This window comes from Ochotona princeps, chromosome 2 (assembly GCF_030435755.1).
Source record: "Ochotona princeps isolate mOchPri1 chromosome 2, mOchPri1.hap1, whole genome shotgun sequence".
Taxonomy (NCBI): domain Eukaryota; kingdom Metazoa; phylum Chordata; class Mammalia; order Lagomorpha; family Ochotonidae; genus Ochotona; species Ochotona princeps.
The window spans coordinates 33494686-33518030 of NC_080833.1; the positions used below are offsets into that span (position 1 = coordinate 33494686).

The 23345-nt window shown below is 54.9% G+C and overlaps 1 protein-coding gene across 2 annotated transcripts; it reads left to right on the forward strand.

Annotated features, from left to right (window-relative positions):
• The first annotated feature begins 5328 nt into the window (after positions 1–5328).
• TIE1 (tyrosine kinase with immunoglobulin like and EGF like domains 1) lies at positions 5329–21464 on the forward strand. Of its 2 annotated transcripts, XM_004591500.4 has the most exons (23): positions 5329–5555; positions 8221–8538; positions 8663–8773; positions 9987–10142; positions 10298–10429; positions 10586–10726; positions 10904–11032; positions 11432–11577; positions 11816–11960; positions 14289–14447; positions 14561–14698; positions 14901–15197; positions 15654–15944; positions 16225–16415; positions 17227–17437; positions 17549–17659; positions 17778–17968; positions 19046–19159; positions 19260–19330; positions 20204–20244; positions 20320–20416; positions 20536–20635; positions 21253–21464. In XM_004591500.4, the coding sequence occupies exons 1-23, from the start codon at positions 5498–5500 to the stop codon at positions 21322–21324; spliced, it is 3420 nt and encodes a 1139-aa protein (XP_004591557.2). In that variant the 5' UTR covers positions 5329–5497; the 3' UTR covers positions 21325–21464. The 2 variants fall into 2 exon arrangements, with proteins under 2 accessions (XP_004591557.2, XP_058535964.1); XM_058679981.1 differs by lacking the exons at positions 14901–15197; positions 15654–15944.
• Positions 21465–23345: the final 1881 nt, after the last annotated feature.

Consider the following 23345-nt stretch of genomic DNA (forward strand, 5'->3'; position numbering starts at 1 on the left):
AAGCAAGAGAGATACCCTATTTGCTGATTCACTCGCCTAAATGACCTCAGAAGCGGAGGCTGGGCCATGCCAAAGCCAGGAACCAGCATGTCCAGCTAGGTCTCCCATGTGTGTGCCAGGGATTCAAGCACTTGAGTCATCCTCTGCTGCTTCACTCCCAGGTGCATTAGCAAGGAGCTGGATCAGAAGTGGAGTAGCTGAGACTCCAATTGACATTCTGATATGGAAAGTCAACATCTAGCAGCTTAACCTGTTGTGTCACAATGTGGGCCCCTGAAAAAACATATCTATTTTTATTTATTTATTTTTAAAGATAGATCTATTTAAAAGTATTTATTTGTTTGACTTAGAAGGAGATACACACACACACACACGGAGAGAGAGAGTAAGAGAGAGAGAGATCTTCTGACTGCTAGTTCACTCCCCAAATGACTGACTAGGCCTCGGCCAGGCTAAAATTAGAAGCCCAGAACTCCAACTGACTCTCCCTCATGAGTGAGAGGGGACTAAGCACTTGGACCATCTGCTGCTTTTCTAGGTGCATTAGCAAGGTAATTGATGGGAAATTGAACAGCCAGTAATCAAACAGGCACGCATATGGGATGCACTCTCACAGGTGGTGGTTTAACAATACCAGCCTCCTGAAAATATATTTTTATAAACACCTTTTTAAAAAGATTTATTTATTTTTATTGGAAAGTCAGATATACAGAGAGAAGAGGAGAAACAGAGAGGAGGATCTTCCATCCGTTGATTCACTCCCCAAGTGGCTGCAGTGGCTGGAGTTGAGCTGATCAGAAGCCAGGAGCTGGGAGCTTCTTCCTCGTTTTCCATGCAGGTGCAGGGTCCCAAGACCCTGGGCCGTCCTCAACTGCTTTCCCAGGCTACAAGTAGGGAGCTGGATGGGAAGCAGAGCCACTGGGACACATGCTGGCGCCCATATGGGATTCCGGCACGTGCAAGGTGAGAGCTTTAGTCACTAGGTAACATGCCAGGCCCTATAAACACTTTTTAATTCCACTTCCCATTACCTTTTTAATTTTGAATATGGATAGAGTCATACGGAGACCTCCAATCTTCTAATTGACTTACCAAATGCTTGACTTAGCATATTGACTTAGCAAACATCCAGGGCTAGGGTAGGCCAAAGCCAGGTGCCAGGAACTTCTTTCAAATGTCCCATGTGGGTGGCAGAGGCCCAAATACTTGAGTCATCACCACTGCCTCTCAAGATGCCCATCAGCAGGACGTTGAAACTGGGAGTAGAACTGAGACCTGAACCCAGGCATTTGGATGGAGTTTGTGGGCCTCCCAGCCAAAGGCTTAGCATGAGGCCAAGAGCCTGACACTGAGAATTTTGTTTAAAAAAAAAAAAAAGAGGTTGGCACATGGCATAGCAAGCTAAGTCTTTGCCTATAGAGCCTACCTCCCATACGGGCACTAGTTCATGACTCAGCTGCTCCACTTCCAACCCAGCTCCCTGGTTATGGCCTGAGAAGCAGATGTCTCAAGTCATTGGTTCCCTGCACGCATGTGGGAGATCTGAAAGAAGCTCCTGGTTCCTGGCTTCAGATCGGCTCAGTTCCATCTGTTGTCACCATTTGAAGAGTGAACCAGCAGATGGAGGATCTCTCTGTCTGTCTCTCTTCTCTCTGTAACTCTGCCTTTCAAATTAAAATAAAATAAAATTTAAAAATAGGAATAATGCTGTTTGTATCCAATGTAAGATTAGGGTGATTATCAGAGAAGAAGCACTACCCTGACCAACATGGTAATGGATTAGAGTTGAGTCATGCTTATGTACTTAGATTGATAAAAATACAAATAACTGCATATGAAAATATTTGTTAATATGGGTACACATGAGTTTGCATAACACATTTATTTCCTTGCTGTGCTTACGGATGGCTCCTAAGAGCAGCTATTCCCTCATAACAATGAGTAGATTTGATGCCCAGATTTTGCCAGAAACTTTAGACAATCACGCTGGTTATATATACATACATATAAATTTGTTTATTTGAAAGAGAGACATTGAGAGAGAGAGAGAGAGAGAGATGCTGTCCATTAGTTTCACTTCTTAAATGGCCACAATAGTTAGGGTTGGGCCAAGCTGAAGCCGGTAGCCCAGAACTCCATCCAGGTGTCCCATGTGGATGGCGGGGACTCGAGTACTTGATCCATCATACTACCTCCAGAGTGCACATTAGTTGGAAAGTAGATTGGAAGCAGAGCAGAAATGTAATCCTAGGCACTCCTATGAAATGTGGGCATTTCAAGTAGCTTCTAAGTGCTACACGAAACACACACCACATCAGATTTGGGTTTCTGACACCATTGTCAAACACAGGAAACCAGGGCTCCTTGCAGAAAAGGCTGTTCCTGGGACTGAAGCAGAAAATATACCAGATGGGAACTGATGTTGTAGTATGACAGATACAGCCTCCACCTGTGATATCAGCATCCCATATGGGTGCTGGTTGATGTTTCAGCTGCTCAATTTCCCATTGAATGACTTACTAACAGCCTGGGAGAAGTGATGAAGATGGTCCAAGTTTGGGGAGCACTGCTACCCATGTTGGAGACCTAGATAAAGCTTCTGGATCCTGGCCCACTCTGGCCATTGAGACCATCGGGGAAATAAATAAGTAAATTGAAGATCTCTGTGTGTGTATAACTCAAAGTAAATGTTAGAAAAACAAAGAGAGAGAGAGAGAGAGAGAGAGAGAGAGAGAGAAAGGAACAAACAAATAAAGAAAGAAAAAGAGAAGGGAAAGAAAGGGAAAAGAATACGCCAGATAATTCTGGAGCCTCCTGTTGGTGCCAGGAATTAGGGAAATGCTGCATACAGACAACAGTAGACTCCACACTGGTGGAGTTTACTGAAAGATACAGGAGCCAAGTGGAAGAGCTCCAATGGCCAACAATTTGAACAGCAAACTAAGGTACTATTGAGTTGTAACCCAATGTCTGAAATAAATATCTGTGAGTCCACAGTGACATAGACAAATAATGAACTGGATAAACAAGTCTGGAAGAAGAGAGCCAAATCTTCCTTTTAGAAAAATTCCAAGTGCTTCTTTTAGATGCTCTGCCTTTGAGGAAGGGAATCACGAATCCGCACTCCTTCGGTAGGGGCTGTGTCTAGTGACTTCCCTTCAAGCCATACAATGATCAAGAAATAGTAATAGTGACAGTGGCGAAATTTGATGACTACTGCCTCAGCTGGATGATGAAGGTCAGTGTCAACAGTGATACATTGTGTTAACACTATGTGCCCTTGATACGTTGAGAGAAAAATGGCACCTTGCCTCTCTGGTCTTCCTCTACAGAATCTATAACCTCAGTCTACACATCAGGCAAACTGACAAAAAGTCATCTGACAAAATAGTTAGCTAGTATTCATCAAAACTATCAAGGTCATTAAACAAAAAAAAATGCTAAGAAACAGTCACAGCAAAGAAGGGCCTTAGGAGTTACGCAATTGAACGTAATGTGATGTCTGTAGATGGACCCTTGGAATAGAAAGAGACTTGGGTGAAAGTCAATGACATGGGCTTGGCAGCGTGGCCTGGTGGCTAAGGTCCTCGCCTTGATCCCATATGGCCGCTGATTCTAATCCCGGCAGCTCCACTTCCTCTCTATCTCTCCTCCTCTTAGTATATCTGACTTTGTAATAAAAATAAAATAAATCTTTAAAAAAAAAAAAAAGAAAGTCAATGACATGTAAATACACCACAGACTTGGTGATACTATATCCATATTGGTGTGTTAACGGTGACAGCTATCCCATGTTAAATATTGACAGTGGAGGAACTGTGTGTGCAGTCCATGAGAACTCTCTGGACATCTCATTTTATCTGTCGAATTAAAACTGTCCCAAAGTTGAGCCAGTGTTGTGACATAGCAGGTAGAGCTGCTGCCTGCAATACTGGCAGCCCATATGGGAATGTATCCATGTCCCAGCTGCTCCATTTCTCATTTAGCTCCCTGCTAGTGAGCTAGGAAAAGCAGAAGATGCCCAAGTGTTTGGGCCTTGCCATGCACATAGGAGACCCAGACGAAGCCCCTGAATCCTGGCTTTGGCCTGATGCATCCCTGGCTATTGAGCCCATCTGGGGAGTGAAGGAACAGATGGAAGATCTCTATCTCTCCCTCTCTCTTTATAACTCTAATTTTAAAAATAAATGAATGGTCGTTTCTCATGTTCCTTCAGGCATCAAAGCCTCTCCTGGGACCTTTAGGAGTGTCTAGGATAGGAGCCCAACTTCCCCAGGAAAGCGAATTTGAACCTAGTAAATCCAGAAGAAAACTTGGCTTTCACCTGGGAAGACACAGATGTCCCAGCCCCAGAGCCAAGCTGCTGACTTCCAGACTCAAGTCACACACGCCGGTACCAGACCTCCCCCTGACCCCATCAGCTCATTCCCAGGGCAGCAGGACACCGCTGGCTCCTTCCCTGTTCTCTGCAGGAGCTTCCCTGCAGACACTCTGCAGGCATAGGTCGTGTTCTATTCTGGGAACTGCCAGGGGTGACAAGAGGCTAGCAATGAGTGCCAGGGCAGGGAGAGGTGTGTCTCCAGTGTGCAGCGGAGGCGAGGTCCCCGGGACTCAGGGGGCTTTGCCAAGGGGCCGGGACAACTGCCAGGCACTGCAGCCTTCCAAAGCCAGTGCTTCTTCAGGGATAATTTGTACAGCCCCAGCACCCAGGGACAGACTAGGTATATTACAGGCAGACAATGCGCTGAGGCCTAGCCATGCAGCCTACTTACTCCCCATGTGTCCCTCAGTCAGCTTCAAATGCAGCCGACAGGGCAACCAGTGCCAAGAAAATAAAACCTGATCAGAAGTTCAAACCCCAGCCTTGCCACGGTGTTGGGCTGCCCCCAAGCACCTACTTTCCAGTATGCAAAGCAGAAGAGGCCCACAGCAGAAACCACAAGGCTCTTGGTGGCTCTGAACTCCATGTCCATTGTCAGCCCCGCACCATCCTCCTCTTCAGGGTCCCCTGTCCCAGTCAGTGTCCTGGGCATATACCCGAGGAGTCAAGTGGGCTGTGGCATGTGTACACACAGGGAGGAGGGGAGGCCCCAGAACAATGTCCTCCCCCAATCCCTCCTCAATAGGCGGAAGCCACTGGCTTCCTCCATTTCCTGCCGGCCTGCTCCTGTGCGCCAGCCAGACACAGGATCCACAGGAGAGAGGGGATAGCAAACATCAGTCTCACAACGCTTGAAGCAGATCCCTCCCACCCTCCATTCCAGGGCTCTCCGGGCCACTCCCATCCCCAGCCTAGTGGGGGAAGGAGACTGGAGGGCCCAGAGGTTGGGCTGGGAGAGGACCTTCCCACCCTTCTCTCCTGCCTTCCCTCCCACCCAAGCCACCTCATTTCCTCTTCCTTTCCAACCCACTGGACAACACGGGCTGAGCACTCAGACCCACAACCACCGACCCCAGGCCCAGCTGGTCCTGGCTGGCCTGGGTCAGCCACCAGAGTATGATCTGGCTGGGGTCCCCTCTCCTGCTCGCCATCTTCTGTCTGACTTCTCATGTGGGTGAGTCTTCCCCGAGTGTTCCCACTGCTTTCTCAGGTCCCCAGGCCCTGATGTAGTCCCATGGTGGTTGCTGTGGCTGGAGTGGGAGGAGCCTGGTCTGATGGGGACAGAGTTTCCATTTTAACAGATGTAAAGGGTTTTGCAACATGATGGTGGCAACAGATGTACGGTAGTGTGCCTGAGTTTGGCAATCCTGAACTATATCTTTAAAAATGTTAAAACAGCAAATTCCATGGCATGGGTATTTTACTACAATAGAAACAACTGGGGACAGATAGAAACTCAACACTGCCATCGCTTTGTCCCATCAAAACCTGAAATCAGTGCCAGGAAAAGTCAGCCAGGAGCTAGAATTCAGTGGGGGAGGGGAGCTATCTGGGTCGTGTAGGATCTCAAGTGGGGTTGGGAGCAGCCAGGCTTGTGAGCCCGTGAAGTTTTTGGTGGGTGCCCTCAGGTATGGTGTGTTGGATTCATCCCGTCATCCACAGGACAAGAAGGTCTTGAGCACCAAGGACCTTGGCTACGTACTGGGCCCATTCCTTGAGAAGGCTGTCAGACTTCAGTGCTGGTGTTCCTGCGGCTCCTGCAGAGTTGAAGTGCAGTAACACAGGCAGCACACCCAGTGCAGTGCCCAGCACAGTGCCCAGCACAGTGCCCAGTGCAGTGCCCACCACAGTGCCCACCACAGTGCCCAGTGCAGTGCCCAGCACTCAAGAAGGGTTTCTGAGAAAGTGACAGCTGATTCTTCCATGCTTACAAGATTAAAACCCGAAGCTGTCTCTGAGGGGTTCAGGGTCCAGGGTGGCGCACAGGATCTGGGAGGAGAGCTGCAGATGGCGGGGAGGCACACTAGGGCAGGGGAGGAGCCGGCCTGCTCTGTCCTGAGTAGTCGTCTGAAAAGGAGTCAGAAAAGACCTCCTAGAGGAGTGCTCTTCATTCCAGGCAGCCAGAACTGTAAGTGTGAGTCTTGGAGGTGTGGGAGAGAAGGTCCCTGCGGGAGCAGCCTCCAAAAGGGTTCCATGCCTGTAGCTTACCCTGCAGGCAGCGGGCCGCAAGTGCTGGGGAAGGAGGAGCTGTGGCTTGCTAGGATGGCCAGGGTGAGTATGGATGCGGATGAAGTGAAGGAACTTTCAGGAAACAATTCACAGGATTTTGTGACTGGCTGGGACAGCCAGCCTACAAGTATGGATGCTTTAGAAACACACACACACACACACACACACCTGAGTGTCTGGCCTCAGGCAAACTGCTGAACTTTTCCAAGCCTTTATTCCCGCAGCAATAAAATAAGGATAATAATACCCACCTCCCATGATGGTTGATGGTCGGGAAGATCAAGTGAGAGGACATTGGGGAAGTACGCAAGGCATGACACCCAATAAACAGCGACTGTTGCGACAGGGGCGAGTCAGAGGTGGCAGGTGCTACCTGCTGAGTCAGGGAGCACAGGAGGGGACCGGTTGGGAAAAACTGATGGAAATACAGGTTGGAGCTGAAAGGCGGTCCACAGCTCCTGACTCAGACTGGACCAGCTGGCTCAGGGGAGCCTGGGAGACAATCCCAAGGACTGCCCCTGGCAATGCAAAGAGGGTTGACTTCCCTGCAGGTGGGAGGGGCTGCTGGCAAACAGGTGCGCCTCCTGTTCCAGTAGGCATCAGGAAAGTCTGGAGAAGGCTTTCCAAGCCTATTAACTGATAAGCTTAGTGCCATTTAAAGTAATTAATTACTGGATCATTGACAGGCAGGAACAGGGGAGGAAGGGCTGGGGGTGGGGATTGGCCTAGACTAGCCCCACCTAGTCTCATCCCCCCACCCCCACTCTCAACCTGGAAACCCTCCCTCCACACACCATCATCGTTTCCATTCTGTGCCTTACGCAGGCTGCTCTCTACCTAGCCCATCTCGCCTAGAGGGTCTCTCCCTTACCCCCAACCTGCACCCCAATGCCCTCATCCGGGGTCCTGGTTCAGCTTTAGAAACCCTCAGACTATATCTCCTAGGAACCACTTCTGTCTCCCCCGCGCTAGGCTGGGACCCCCCTTCCTCTGGGCTCCCACTCAAGGTGTCCTGCATTGCAGTGAGTTTTTTTGGAAGTGTGGGTCCTGGCCCTCTCTGTTTCCTGGCCTGGCCAGGACCTGCGTCTACTTCACACCCACAGGGCTGCAGAACCCAGCCTCCCCACCTGAGGTTCACCTCTATGGGCCACCTCTGTTGTCCACTGCTCTCCCTGCTGCCCGCTTCTGGTCTAAGCTGCACAAGGGAATCAGCTGTCCCTGCACAGAACAGCTTTAAGCACAAATGGGGAAGGGGCCTGATGGGGAATAATGGGAGGAAATAGGAACAGGGCACATAGCTCCCGCCAGCAGTAGGGGGAAGCCATCTGGTTAGAGAGGCGGGGCACTCAAAGGCCTAGAAGGATTTGTGTTTTTGTTTGTGCTCTTTGACGATGAAGACACTTGAGGGCAAGGGGCCAGTGCACGCGAAAGGGAAAGGAGGGGATGGAAATGCTGATAAAGCCCAGTGACACTGGGGCCTGAGGGACAGGGCAAGAGCGGGCATAAGACCGAAGGATGAGAAGCTGGTGGTGCAAAAACAAGACTGGGGCGGGGCGGGGGAGGCATGTGCTCCCTGGGTTATAATGGCGTCACTGGTGTACTGGCCCCAGGCGCGGCGGTGGACCTGACGCTGCTGGCCAACCTGCGCCTCACCGACCCCCAACGATTCTTCCTGACCTGCGTGTCCGGGGAGGCCGGGCCAGGCAGGGGCGCGGAAGCCTGGGGTCCCCCTTTGCTGCTGGAAAAGGACGACCGCATTGTGCGCACCCTCCCGCCGGGACAGCCGCTGCACCTGGCACGCAACGGCTCGCACCAGGTCACACTGCGGGGCTTCTCCAAGCCCTCAGACCTCGTGGGCGTCTTCTCCTGTGTGGGCGGCGCCGGGGCGAGGCGCACGCGCGTTGTCTACGTACACAACAGCCCAGGAGGTGAGGCTGGTCTGACGAGGGCCTTTGACGGGGTCGCGGTCCTAGAGGGAGGCTAGTAGGGTTAGCTGCAGGCTGCAGAAGAGGGTCGATGCCCTGGCCAGTGAAGGCTGTCTCCATCCCACAGCCCACCTGCTCCCTGACAAGGTCACACACACAGTGAACAAAGGCGACACTGCTGTGCTCTCGGCCCGCGTGCACAAGGAGAAGCAGACGGATGTCATCTGGAAGAGCAATGGTGAGATGCCCGTGGTTCTGGCCCCCGCCACCCCCAGCTCAGCCCTGGCCTCTTATGCGCCCATCACTGTAGCACACCTGTTACCCTCCTGGTCTCTAGTGTCCTTCCTTCATCACTCCAAGCCTTTCCGCAGTAATCAGAGAACCAGGAATCCATAGTCAACTACCTCCTCTATCACTCCCAAATAAGCTCTGTATTAAACCCCATTTTCCACTGTGCCCTGGGAGTTATCTGGCACTGCCAGTCACATAGCGCACCTGACAGAGAATCCCAGTCTCCATGGAGAAGAAAAACAAATGGTGACGAAGTGCACAAAACTGGCAAGGGGAAGTTCAAGCCTCTCCCAAAGATGTGCCCAGTCAGGATGCCAGGTTGGGCAAACCTATGGGATATCAGCCCCAGATGAGCCCCCCATGCCTTGACCTTCTTTGGTTTTTGGGAGGACTCATGGGAGGAAGCTTTTCCCTGTGTGGCTCCCAAGAGTCCTGCCCTGGCCTCAGAGCTGTAGGCTCTCACATGCCGAGCTCCTGAGGGAGAGGCTCTTTCTCTCAGACCTGGCGTCTGCTCAGGATTCCAGGGTCTCTGTGCAGCTCTGAGCCTTGAGGCAAAGAGGTGGGAGGGGGAGGGGGAATGGACCCTCCAGGGGAGCGGGAGAGAGAACTCAGAGCACAGGGCACCTGGAGTGAGCTCAGTAAGTGGGAAGGTCAAGAGGAGGGAGGGCATCCCAGGAGAGGGGCTGATGCGAGCCAAGGCAGGAAGGCCCGAAGCACCACGGTTTTGGAGAAGGGTAGCCAGCCGTTCTGGACTTCAGAGATATGAGGAGAGAGCCAGGGTGCGCAGATGGGGCTCGGGTGTGGCTCTGGTCAGCCTGGTGACAGTGATGACCTGAAGGGGAGTCTCAGAGCTGTCAGCAGTGGCAGGAGCATCACGCTGACTGCTGAGTGTGGGGCTAGAGGGAGACAACCTGCTGGAGAGGTTGGGGCTGGGATGCACGACGGTGGGTGTGGGAAGAAGTGGACGGATTGAGTGGGGCTTGGGGATCAACTGGGTGGTCAATGGAGCAGGGAGAAGAGGCTGTTCTGTGGTTCGTACCCCCACGTCTGATCCCAGCGTGTGGGGCACATTGATGTAACCTGGGCAGGGGTGGGCTGAGAGGGAGAGGTAACAGCAGTCCCCGTGTACTACTGAGCCCCCGATCCACTCATGTTCCCAGGATCCTATTTCTATACCCTGGACTGGCAAGAGGCTAAGGAGGGGCATTTCCTGCTGAAGTTGCCCAACGTGCAGCCCCCATCGAGTGGCATCTACAGTGCTACCTACCTGGAAGCCAGCCCCCTTGGCAGCGCCTTCTTCCGGCTCATTGTGCGGGGTGAGGAGCAGAGGGTAGCAGTCAGCAGCAGTCTGGGGTCATGTGGGTACTGGGCTGTGGTTCTCCCCAGTGCCCTGGCTCCCAAGAGCTATCCCGATCTTCAGCAGCAGAGGGTCGGGGGGTGAGGGTCAGTTGCTGAAGACACTTTCTGCCAGGCTGTGGGGCCAAGCACTGGGGGCCAGGCTGCACCAAGGACTGCCCAGGCTGCCTGCATGGAGGGGTCTGCCATGACCATGATGGCGAGTGTGTGTGCCCTCCCGGATTCACTGGAACCCGCTGTGAGCAAGGTAAGGAAGAGGCCAACTGGGACTCAGGCAGGATCACGCCCCTGGCCCTTAAAGACCCTTGATCCATGGGGCTGGAGCCTGGGGATGAGGGTACTTGGTGATTCCCGGACCCTAGTGCCTGATGGGCCCATGCACCCCATGTTCACCCGTTTCTAGCCTGCAGAGAGGGCCGCTTTGGGCAGAGCTGTCAGGAGCAGTGTCCGGGAACATCAGGCTGCCGGGGCCTCACCTTCTGCCTCCCTGACCCCTACGGCTGTTCCTGTGGGTCTGGCTGGAGAGGAAGCCAGTGCCAGGAAGGTAAGGACCAACCCTACTCATTATGGCCACACGCAGACTCAAACCCCTCATTCTTATTCTGACCTACGCACCAAGCACCCGCCGAAGCTCCTGTCCCCAACCTCTGGACAACTCATGTCCCATCTGTGTCCCTTGACCTTGTCCCCTTTCCCCCCACCCACCTCTTCTGTCCCCTAGCCTGCTCCCCTGGCCATTTTGGAGCCGACTGCCGCCTGCAGTGTCAATGTCAGAACGGTGGCACCTGTGATCGCTTCAGCGGCTGTGTCTGCCCCTCCGGGTGGCATGGAATGCACTGTGAGAAGTCAGGTGCGAGCCCCAGGGACTCCGCAGTGGGAACTCACCCTCCCCTCTCTGTGAACAGCCCAAATCCCGCCTCCAGGGTGCTCAAGGTCTGGCCCATCAGACCATGCCTGGTGGCAGCACCAAGTGCATGGAAGCCCAGAGGAGCCTCCTGGGGGCATCTGTAGCCAGAGACCTCACAATGAGTATCCTGGCTGTGAGGATGGTGAGGCACCTGCTGGCAGGCATTTTGTAGATGTTAAGCAATAGAAAGGGTGCTGGAGTCATGGATGGGACTTTGCAGGCTCCCAGGACTGTGTGACCGGGCAGATGGTGGCACGTCTGCTGAGATGCACAGCAGTGTGGGATGAGGGGCAGCTTGGCCTCCGGAGGGGCTCCAGGATGAGCATCCTTCCTGTCCCTTAGACCGAATCCCCCAGATCCTCAACATGGCCTCAGAGCTGGAGTTCAACTTGGAGACCACACCCCGGATCAACTGCGCAGCTGCTGGGAACCCCTTCCCAGTCCGGGGCAGCATGGAACTGCGCAAGCCCGATGGCACTGTGCTGCTGGTCAGTCCCCAGGAGCCCAGGCTCGCTGCCTCCACCCCCACTTGATCTCTCAGGCCCCACCCCCTCAAAAACTCCCCCTTGCTCTGCTGCTGGCCGGCCCGTGGCTCACATGCGAGTCAGGCGGATTCATGAGGGGCTGCCCCTGGGCCTCGGTCCCCTCAACGACCTTGACAGATACATGTGTATCTGCCTAGGGGATGTATACTCAATGTCTGACCCCTTCTCCCTTCTCTCACAGTCCACCAAGGCCATTGTGGAGCCAGATAAGACCACAGCTGAGTTCGAGGTGCCCCGCCTGGCTCTGGGAGACAGCGGGTTCTGGGAGTGTCGCGTTTCCACATCTGGTGGCCAAGACAGCCGGCGCTTCAAGGTTAATGTCAAAGGTCAGTGATAGCCTAGGACCGTGGAGGGTGGATGGTGAGCAGAGTGGGCACTACCTGATGCTGCCCAGACAGGCTCCTAGCAGGAAGGGCAAGGACATTCCAGGTCACAGGCTGACACCAGGAAAAGAAGAGGGCTTGTGGTCACCTGGAGGTGCAGGATGGGCAGTGGCAAGGCTGGAGCACAGCTGAGACCCCTCTGGAAGGATGTCTCATGCTCCAGAAGCTGGGAGAACCCCCGCTCCGACATCCTCACTCTGCCTGCTGCTGGGCCATGCTTCCCTTCTTTCTCTCCCTCTCTCTCTCTCTCTCTCACCCACACACACACACTCACTCACCTCTAGCTCACTTTTTAGAATGTTTCTTCCTGGCTGAGTCCCCCAGTGTGGGCCCTCAATTCTAGAGCAGGGTCATCCACAAAACAGTGGACCTCAGAAGGGACCTGCTTGGTTTCCCAAAGCTGACACCTGCCTGGAGTCTGCCAGTGCTCAGGCTTGCTTAGGGCAGGGCACCATCACCTGGGACTAAGTTCCTCATCACCTTCTCCCACCCCATCATTCCCCCTTTGGCTCCCGACCCTCTTGTCCTTTGGACAGCCCTCCCCCTGCCCTGCCCTTTCCTCACTGCTGCTTCCTGCCTCCTCCCAGCCCCGGTCCCACTGCTCCTCATCCCCCTCCACCACCAAGCTCCACCTCCCGCCTTTATCTCCGCCCACTCCCATGCTAGGCTTTGGACCTCTAGCCTGAGTCGGTGCTTTCTTCGCAGATTCCTAGCTCTTGTCACTTTAAGCAAGTTTCTTGGTCTTGTTTGGTTCTCCTTTCTGTCTCCTCTCAAACGTTAGCTCACTCAGAAGGCTGTGGAGATTAAATCAGGTGTACGCTCAGAGTGTGCTGAGCATACTTGTCGCTATTATTTGAAAGGCCATCTCGTCTCAGGGTTCCAGCTCTTTTCTGCAGGCCCCTTTGGTGGGGTCTCCTTGGAGTTGGGTGGCTTCTGTGCAGGTCTGTCTGTGAAGCCAGCAGACAGGTTCATGGCTCACTATCCCCTCAATGGGCCTTGAGCACCAGGAGCTCCCTGGGATCAGAACCCACCCAAATCAACACCTGCTCCTCACCTGCTCATTCCTGCCTGACAGCACCCTGCATCCTGCATCCTCTTTGACCCTTCCTTCCTCCTTTCCTCCCTCCCTCCCTCCCTGCATTCCTCTCATCCTCCTCCTCCTTCCTTCCCCTCATGCTTCTGTCCTTCCTCCCTTCTTCCCTCCCTTCCTTCATCTTAGAAAGTCAGTCTGGCAAATATTTGGAAGAGGCAAGAGACTTGAGTAGCATAACCTGGAGATCTATTCTGATGCCAGAAAAAGGACAGTGATCGTGGGGTGAGGACACTGGACAAGGCTCATGCAGCCTTGACTAAGCCCCGACTGGGTCTCCCGCTTGCTCTGAGTCCTGAGATAGGTTGTTTGGGGTCTCCAAAGCTGTTCCTGCACTGGACACACAGGGCTGGGGAGCCCTGGCTGAGAGCAGTTACGGAAAGTAGAGGTCACGCGTGTGAAGCCATGGGTAGTACAGGTGCTTCCTCCCCAGCGCTGTCCATGTTGCTGTTCTCGGGGGAGAGAGGTGAGCGGCAGAGGACAGGCAGAGCGAGACTGACACCTCCCCCGCCCGCTCCCTCCTTGGCTCCCACACCCACACTGCCTGCACGCTCTGTGCAGAGTAATTGCCTCTTTTTTTTTTTTTAAAGATTTATTCATTTTATTACAGCCAGATATACACAGAGGAGGAGAGACAGAGAGGAAGATCTTCCGTCCGATGATTCACTCCCCAAGTGAGCCGCAATGGGCCGATGCGCGCCGATCTGATGCCGGGAACCTGGAACCTCTTCCGGGTCTCCCACGCGGGTGCAGTGTCCCAATGCATTGGGCCGTCCTCGACTGCTTTCCCAGGCCACAAGCAGGGAGCTGGATGGGAAGTGGAGCTGCCGGGATTAGAACCGGCGCCCATATGGGATCCCGGGGCTTTCAAGGTGAGGACTTTAGCCGCTAGGCCACGCCGCCGGGCCCGAGTAATTGCCTCTTGACTCCGGTCTGGCCACATGGCTCCTTCACTTACCGTCTCTTGGGATCTGTTCATGTCCTTCTTGACAAATCCCTGTGCTCCAAGCCATCCAGGTAGTGGCTCCATCCTCCTCAGGCCTTGATCACTCTGGCTATCTGGTGAACTTGGCCTTCTCCCAGCCCAGGAGATCCTCAGATGTGTCTGATGCCCAAAGCACAGACTTCTGAGGACCAGCTTAGCCATGCTAGGCCGGGCCTCATGCTGAATCTCCTGGCAGTGCCTCCGGAGCCCGTGACTGCACCGCGGCTCCTGGCCAAGCACAGCCGCCAGCTTGTGGTATCCCCCCTGGTCTCCTTCTCTGGGGATGGACCCATCTCCTCCATCCGCCTGCACTACCGGCCCCAGGACAGTACCATGGCCTGGTCCACCATTGTGGGTGAGTGGGCAGAGCCCAAGGCAGGACAGAGCTGCTGGGTAGTGGTGAGAGGGGCAAAGGGAAAGGGGACAGAGTCGGACCTGAATGGTGTGTGCTGCACGCCCTGCTCCCAGTGGACCCCAGTGAGAACGTGACGTTAATGAACCTGCGGCCAAAGACAGGATACAGTGTCCGCGTGCAGCTGAGCCGGCCAGGGGAAGGAGGCGAGGGGGCCTGGGGGCCTGCCACCCTCATGACCACAGACTGTCCTGGTGAGAGACCAAGCGTCCCCCTACTCTTTCGCCCAGGGGAGTGGTTTGCTGCCCTGTCCATCCGGGGTTATCATGCCTTGTCCTCCCCAGGGGCCCCTGTCTTTCCCACTGGAGGTGGTCCAGGCCTGTCCTTTGGGAATCACTGTCCAACTTGGCCCCGAGGAGCCATCGGACAGTTCTGACCCCTGACCTCTGACCCCAGAGCCCTCGTTGCAACCGTGGCTGGATGCCTGGCATGTGGAGGGCGCTGACCGGCTGCGATTGAGCTGGTCCTTACCCTCGGTGCCTGGGCCTCTGGTGGGTGACGGTTTCCTGCTGCGCCTCTGGGATGTGACACAAAGGCAGGAGCGGTGGGAGAATATCTCATCCCCTCAAGACCGCACCACTCTCCTGACCGGACTCACACCTGGTGCCCACTACCAGCTGGATGTGCGGCTGTACCACTGCACCCTCCTGGGCCCAGCCTCGCCCCCTGCACACGTGGTTCTGCCCCACAGCGGTACGTCTATAATGGATAGGGTGACAGGTTGGGGACCAGGGCAGGACAGGGGACACAGGGGCATGGGAGGTTGCTGGAAACTAGGTAGATGCAGGAAATGCAGGACACACACGGGCATTAGGGAAAACATGAGCCACAGAAAAGGTCAGGAGATACTCAGGGAGACAGGGGTCATGTGAGGAAGTCATGGGTCATGGAAAGCAAAGGTCAGGCAGGCCCCAGGGAAACACAAGGCACAGGGGTGTGTGGGGGAGGGCTTGGGATATGAGGAGAATGGAGGAAGCAAGGCAGCCTGGGAGAGAAGAGCAACTTGGCCTGGAGGGAGAGGAGGAAGTAGCAGGTGGCTCCCACTCTGCGGTGCACAGAGCAGTGGGTACAGCTAGAATGGATGTGTCTCATATCTGTGTAAAGAATCTGGGCCTGTCTGAGTCCTGCCTTCCTACTCTCCCTCCCCAGGGCCTCCAGCTCCCCAACACCTGCAGGCCCAGGCCCTCTCAGATTCTGAGATTCAGCTTACATGGCAGCATCCGGAGGCTCCACCTGGGCCAATATCCAAGTATATTGTGGAAGTGCAGGTGGCTGGGGGCTCGGGGGATCCTCTGTGGATGGACGTGGACGGGCCAGAGGAAACAAGCACCGTGGTCCGCGGCCTCAATGCCAGCACTCGCTACCTCTTCCGCGTGCGGGCCAGTGTCCAGGGTCTTGGTGACTGGAGCAAAACGGTGGAAGCGTCCACCCTGGGCAACAGTGAGAGGACAGGGCCCCACAGCCCTTCCCCACTCCCTCCACCCTGGCCCCAGCCCTCACTCCCTGGGACAAGTGACAGACTCCTTCCCTCTCACAATCCACCATCCCGCACTGGGGGAGCCCCATCCTGGTCCTTGCTTTCCCGTGGCCCAAGTAACCTCGCCATGTTTAACTTCTGTTGCTGGAAGGTCCAACCTGAGCCTCGGGTTGGGGTGGGAGTATCCATAGTAGGGTTCTTTGACCTAGGCGTTCTGCCCTCTGCCCTTCCCATCCCATCCAGGATTGCTAAGTGAAGACCCCGTCCAAGAAAGCCGGGCGGCCGAGGAGGGCCTGGACCAGCAGCTGGTCCTAGCTGTGGTGGGCTCCGTGTCTGCCACCTGCCTCACCATCCTTGCTGCTTTGCTCACGCTGGTGTGCATCCGCCGAAGTTGCCTGCAGCGAAGGCGCACCTTCACCTACCAGTCAGGCTCGGTCAGTGGCTACTCCTGCCCTGGCACACGTGTCCAACTTCTGCGTGTCTGTGTGTCCACCTTTGCCCACCCAGGAGCTTGGGCACTGTGTGTACGTGCACACACGTCTGCTTGTCCCAGCCACAAGACTGCAACCAAGGAGACAGGATATTTACCACTGAACTCACCACCCCCATGCACCCTGCTTTTCTTTTCCTGAAGTGGGGGCAATCTCAATCCAGATGGCTCGGGCATGTCATGGAAGGGTGCCTGGGTGCCTGGGATTCCTGCAGGCCCTGCCCTTGCAGACTTGGCCAGCCTCCAAGGGTACCCCTCTGCCTGTGAAGGCCTCAGCATCCAGCTCTTTCCCGTCCCTGCCATGAACCTAGCGAGGGTGGGCCATTTCCTTCTCAGCTGGGGGACGTGTCTTTGTGACAATCTTGCTGTCCTCAAGGCCCAGGCTGGCTTTAGAGCTCAGGCTGCATGCCAGGTGGGTGTGCAGGGGTCATCTCTGCTTCTACTGCTGTGGAGAAGACAATAGTAACTCTGCCAGCTCCAGCATCCAGGGCTGCACCTGTGGTTCTTGCTCCATGAGTGCCCCCCAAGTCTACCACCCGGGGCTGGCGTCCTCACCACACCCTCTCCTGTCCTTCCAATGTCCCTCCCATGCCCCTGTCACCTACGATTGCTCTCACTCTATTCCAGTTTGTGTGTGTGTCTTGGCTAGCTCTGTCTGGGTCTCTGCCCACTTGTGTAGCCATTGGAGCCTCTCTCTGCATGCTTCCCTGTGTTCCCCACATGGGCCACCTGACCCTTCGTCTCGTTCTGTGAAGGGTGAGGAGACCATCCTGCAGTTCAGCTCGGGGACCTTGACACTGACTCGGAGGCCAAAGCAGCAGCCGGAGCCTCTGAGCTACCCGGTGCTGGAGTGGGAGGACATCACCTTTGAAGACCTCATCGGGGAGGGGAACTTCGGCCAGGTCATCCGGGCCATGATCAAGAAGGACGGGCTCAAGATGAACGCTGCCATCAAGATGCTGAAAGGTCCCCAGGAGTGACCCCTGCCCAGGCCCGACCCTCTCACCCTCTCATCTTGACCCCCACACTTTCTCCAGAGCTCCTTCTGACAACATTGACGCTGGATTCTCTACACAGAATATGCCTCGGAAAATGACCACCGTGATTTTGCGGGGGAACTGGAAGTCCTGTGCAAACTGGGTCACCACCCCAACATCATCAACCTCCTGGGGGCCTGCGAGAACCGAGGTAGGTCTCTCTTCTCCCAAACCCTGGCCACCAACCGCCTCCCCCACGCATCAGCTGTTCCCGGTTGGGTCAGGCTGCCCTACGTCGGTCACCAGCCACCTGATCGCCTCGCCTCCAGGTTACTTGTACATTGCTATTGAATATGCCCCCTATGGGAACCTGCTCGACTTCCTGCGGAAGAGCCGCGTGCTGGAGACAGATCCTGCCTTTGCCCGTGAGCATGGCACAGCCTCCACCCTCAGCTCCCGGCAGCTGCTACGCTTTGCCAGTGATGCTGCCAACGGCATGCAGTACCTGAGTGAGAAACAGGTGCGTGTGGACAAGTGGGGCAGGAGGGACTGGATAGGCTCCACCAGGTGAGGAAGCTGGGGAAAGCTGAGCTCACAGCTCTGGCTGCTGGCCAGGAGGCTAGGGAAATACAAATAGAAAAAAAAAGTCTGAGGGGCCTCCTGATGGAGGTGGCCAGGCAGATAGCGACCACGGCCTGGGAACTCTGAGCCCAGATGGCCACTTCCATGGGAAGAGGATAGGGAAGTCAGCCGGTGAAGGTGATGGGTGGAGGCCTGGGCCCGAGTCAGGAGGCACCTGAGAGGAGCAACTGCCTTCAGGGACACAAGTACAAGAAGGTATTTTAACGATAGCCATGCTTTTGTTTGCTTTAAACATTTTTTATTATTATTTGAAAGGCAGAATTACAAACAGAGAGGGAAAGATAGGAGTAAGGGTAGACACAGAGAGACAGAGAGATCTTCTACCTACTGGTTCACTCACCAAATGGCTACAGTCATCAAAGCTGGGCCTCACTGCAGCCAGAGCTCGAAACTCCATCTGGATCTCCCTCGTGGGTAGCAGGCGCCCTAGCTTCATGTCATTTTCCACCTGCTGTCTCTGGCACGTTATAGCTCCTAGAGCTAGCTAGGACACGGGGCGGCATAGATGTTGCATGTGGTGATCTAACCTGCACACCACATCCACCGCGATGGCTGTGTTTGGAGTACACTAACAGCGGAGGAGAAGGGGCCAGTGCTGAGGGCAGGGTTGCTGGCAACAGCAAGGTCTCCGAGAAAGGTTGTGAGCTGGATGGAAACTGGGGCTCAGAGGATAGACAGGGTCACCTGAGAGCCTTCACCAGTGAGGGGACAAGGAGCAGGTAGGGATGAGAAAAGAGCATAGAGCATGAAACAAGGGCAAAATGCAATACGCAAGAGAAATCCAGCTGAACTTGGCTGTGGCCTGCGCTCCCACATTGATTTTTCCCAAAAAGGCTCAGGGAAGAAAAAGAAAGGGGAGCCCTTGATGACGGCCAGTGGGGCCCAACCTGCTAGCAGCTCAGCCACCCAGGGCCCTCTGTGCCGCACCTGCCCTGATCCCGGGGCTGGCCTGCAGTTCATCCACAGGGACCTGGCTGCGCGTAACGTACTGGTTGGGGAGAATCTGGCATCCAAGATCGCAGACTTTGGCCTCTCTCGGGGGGAGGAGGTTTATGTGAAGAAGACAATGGTAAGTTCACGTAACCCTCCCCTTCAGGGCCCAGTTCCTCACCTGATCTCCCAACAGATGCTTCCTCCACACCTGACCCCTCAAACCTGTTCTCTCACAGGGGCGTCTCCCTGTGCGCTGGATGGCCATTGAGTCTCTGAACTACAGTGTCTACACCACCAAGAGTGACGTGTGAGTGTGCAGGTGGGGAGGGCATGGGGCCCAGCACCCAAAGACCGCACAGGCAAAACCAGGTGCACCTCTGTCATCGGACATCCCTGGGGTCGTCTGGCCGCGCCACAGGTGTCTTGGGTGTGCCTTAGCCATGCCCAGCATCTTAGTGGGAAAGTAGAGGGTCAGCCAGAAGACTGTTTCTTGGGTAGGACTGGCATAGACCTAGTTCAGGATTGAACTTGCAGAAGAGATGGGGACCAGGTCATTCCACCTGCAGATCTTGCCAGAGCAAGACCCCCCAAGACTCCCTCTCTGTGATGCACAACCCCAGATGCTTTCTTCTGAGCCTCCCCCATCCCACCCTGCAGCCCCAGCTCCTGAGCCATGCTGCCCTCCACCTCTGACCTGCCCAGCTCACCACCATCACATTGACTACACACAGCCACTTCCTGCTTCTGCCCAAGACCCCCTAGATTCCTTCTGTACCCTGGACCTGGGGCCTGGTGTGTACCTGTATAGGAGAGTGAGATGCCATTAGGAGCAAGTGTTCTGGAGTGAGGCTGCTTGGATTTGAATCTCTTGTCTGCCACATCCTAGCTGTGTGACCTCGGGCAACCTGGCTCACCATTCAGTGCCGCAGTGTATCCATCTATAAAAAGAGGGCAATGGAAGAAATGATGTCCTAGGGTTGGCGTGAGGGTTAAGAGGGACTCACAAGCACACCACATGCCTGGCTCATAGTGAGAACTCGGGAGACTGTAGCTCATAGCTATAGTGGTGTGGACCCCAAGACAATAACTGGCCAGAGAGGAGCTGTACGCCTGGGAAAGTTGAAGCAAAATGCTGGACCCCAGGGCCCGTGAGGTGACAAGTGCATCCTTGCCATTTCAGCTGGTCTTTCGGAGTCCTGCTCTGGGAGATTGTGAGCCTTGGTGAGTCCCCAGCCCCCCAAGCCCAGGCCCCATCCCCCCACGGACACCCCAGCTGACAGCCGTGCCCTGCTGCAGGAGGCACCCCTTACTGCGGCATGACCTGCGCTGAGCTGTACGAGAAGCTGCCTCAGGGCTACCGCATGGAGCAGCCACGCAACTGTGATGACGAAGTGTGAGTGCCTGGCCTGCGGCCTGTGTTCAGGCCACCGGTGGCCTCGGCCCTGACACCCCCTCCTGCCCCCCGCAGTGGGCCCTGAGCCTCCAGCTCAGTCCTGTCCGTCCCCTCCCCAGGTACGAGCTGATGCGGCAGTGCTGGCGGGACCGGCCCTACGAGCGGCCCCCCTTTGCCCAGATCGCACTGCAGCTGGACCGCATGCTAGAAGCCAGAAAGGTGAGGAGACCTGGGGGGCAGCACAGGGTGGGGCCTGGGGCTCCGGTGCTCACCCAAAACCCCTTGCTGCAGCCCCCTTTTCCAGCCCTCCCTGGGTTGGACACAGTCGAGCAAACAGCAAACCTCTGCACAGTGCCCAGTCCCAGACGGCTTCCCTGTCCCCCTCTTGCCTGCAAATGCGTGAGTGGGTGGACAACTGAGTGAACTGGTAGACTGATGATATAACAGTCATATGAGGAAATGCATGGCAAAATTATCAAATACATGTAAGTGAAGAAATGAGTGAAACAAGAGTCCTTCTGTGCGTTAACTGCTGATTCTGGAAGTCTTCAAGAATGAAGGGTTGTTGAAATAACCGTGGCAATGAGTGACTCAGCAGAAGTAGCCTTGTGAATGAGCGAGTAAGTGAATGAGTGCATAAGCCCACAGCTCCCTGGGTAAGCATGAGGAGTAACCCGTGTGGCAGTGATGTCAAGGCCCTGTCACCAGGAAGCCCGGCTGGGGCCCATCCATCTGGAGGCTCCAAAACAAATGCCCCACCCCAGTGGAAGTCCAGGGGCTGGAGGCCAGATAGCCCCTCGCTGCGGCAGCTCCTGCCAAGCATGCTCTGTCCACAGGCCTATGTGAACATGTCGCTGTTTGAGAACTTCACCTACGCGGGCATCGATGCCACAGCAGAGGAGGCCTGAGCGGCCGGCTGTCCTGCCGGAACCTGGCTCTGCTGGCCGGAGCAAACGCTACTTTCCACCCCATGGGACTTCTGACCCCTGCAGCCTCTGACCTGGGCTGCATCAGGTGTTTTGTTTTGTTTTGTTTTGTTTTGTTCTGTTCTGTTCTGTTCTGTTTTGTTTTAACTTGGCAGGAGGGAAAAGGATCCAGAGATGGGGTAGGCTTGGGGGAACTGCTCCCTGTCCTCTGCCGCTCCTCTTCCTGCTGCTCCCCACACACAAGCCCCTGTGTCGGCTCCTGTCCCCAGCCCAGCCCTCTGCCTCCCCTGGTGAACCCTCCTCAGCTAGCCCAGACTCCTTGCCCTGTGTTCAAAAAATAATAAATGCTCTGAGAAACTCCACTCAGTGTCTTCCTGTTGCTGCTACTCAGACCAGGGGGAATGTTGAACCCTAACAGAGGGAACAAAATTAACATTTTCAGGGCCTGGCATGATGACTCAATTGGCTAATTCTCCCCTTGTAAGCACCAGGATCCCATATGGGCATAGGTTCATGTCCTGGCTGCTCCACTTCCCATCTGGTTCCCTGCTTGTGACCTGGGAAAGCAGTAGAGGACGGCCTTGGAACCCTGCACCTGTGTGGAGAGACCTGGAAGAAGCTCCTCGCTCTCATTGCCAGCTCAGCTCAGCTCAGTTCAGCTCTGGTCATTGTGGCCAGTTGGGGATGGAAGAGCTTTGTCTCTCCTTTATTCTGTGAATCTGCCTGGGGCCAGTGTGTGGCATAGCAGCTTAAGTCGGCATCCCGTATGAGAGCACCAGTCTGTGTCCCAGCTGCTCTGCTTCCTATCCTGCTGCTGCTGGTGCCTCTGGGAAGGCAGTAGAGGATGGTGTAAAGTGCCTGGGCCCTGACACCCAGGTGAGAGACCCAAGGGGAGCTCCTGGCTCCTGGCTTCCACCTGGCCTAGCCCTGGCCATTGAGACCATTCTGGGAATGAAGCAGCAGCTGGAAGATGTCTCCCTTTCTCTGTCATTCTGCCTTTCAGATAAATACAATTAAAACAAACAAACAATAAATAAAACTAAAAAGTTGTCCCTGACAGGAACTGATGTGCAAACATTCCATTGTGGGGAGACATATGGAAGCAATCAGTGAAATCCAGTGGTGTGGCTGCACCTGAGGGCGAGGACCCAGGGCCACTTGGGACAGCAATTGGAGTCAGAAAAGCTTTTCCAGAGGAAGGGACATTTAGCCTTGGCTGTGAACAGCAAGCTGGATTTTGCTGGAGAAAGAGGTCCGGCGACATGAAGTGGTCCCTGTAACCCATCGGGTGCTGGAGCTGCACTTGGCTGCGTGTGGCTGCAGGTCTGTGAGGGACATGAACCAGGAGAGGGTGCACGCCACGCTGCGCCAGGCCCTCGAAGTGACGTCAAAAATGCGAGTCTTTGTCCTAAGTAGAGGTTAGCCACGGAGGAGTCATGGCAGAGTGTGTTGAGAGCTGCAGTTTTTAGAGTCACTCTAGTCACCTGTGAAGGAAGGCGTGTACTTAGACACCTGAGAGGAAGTGGAAAACACCAGTCATCAAAACTCTCCAGAAAAAGTAAACGATCTAAGAAAACTTATCATAGTAGAAAGACTGAATGAACAGTGAATAAAAAAGGCCAGGTCAGAGCTGGTGCAGCGGCACAGTAGACTATGCCAACACTGTGGTACCAGCATCCTAGATGGGCTCTGGCTCGTGTCCCGGCTGCTCCACTTCCCATCCAGCTCCCTGCTAATGGCCTGGGAAAGCAGTGGAGGACGGCCCAGGTGCTTGGGCCCCTGCAATCACATGGGAGTATCAGAAGAAGCTCCTGGTTTCAGATTGATCCAGTTTGGGCCATAGCAGTTACTTAGGGAGTGAACCAATGGATGGAAAGTCCCTCTCTCTGTCTCTCCTTATTTATAAAAATAAATAAATCTAAAAATATATACAGAACAGGGCCCAGTGCAGTAGCCTAGCAGTAAAAGTCCTCCCCTTGCAGGCACCAGGATACCATATGGGT

Bases quoted from the DNA above. Each gene is read 5' to 3' on its own strand.
- TIE1 (XM_004591500.4), top strand. From the start codon at position 5,498: ATGATCTGGCTGGGGTCCCCTCTCCTGCTCGCCATCTTCTGTCTGACT. The intron at 17,969-19,045 runs GTGCGTGTGGAC...GCTGGCCTGCAG, and splicing joins AGTACCTGAGTGAGAAACAG to TTCATCCACAGGGACCTGGC. The intron at 19,160-19,259 runs GTAAGTTCACGT...GTTCTCTCACAG, and splicing joins TTTATGTGAAGAAGACAATG to GGGCGTCTCCCTGTGCGCTG.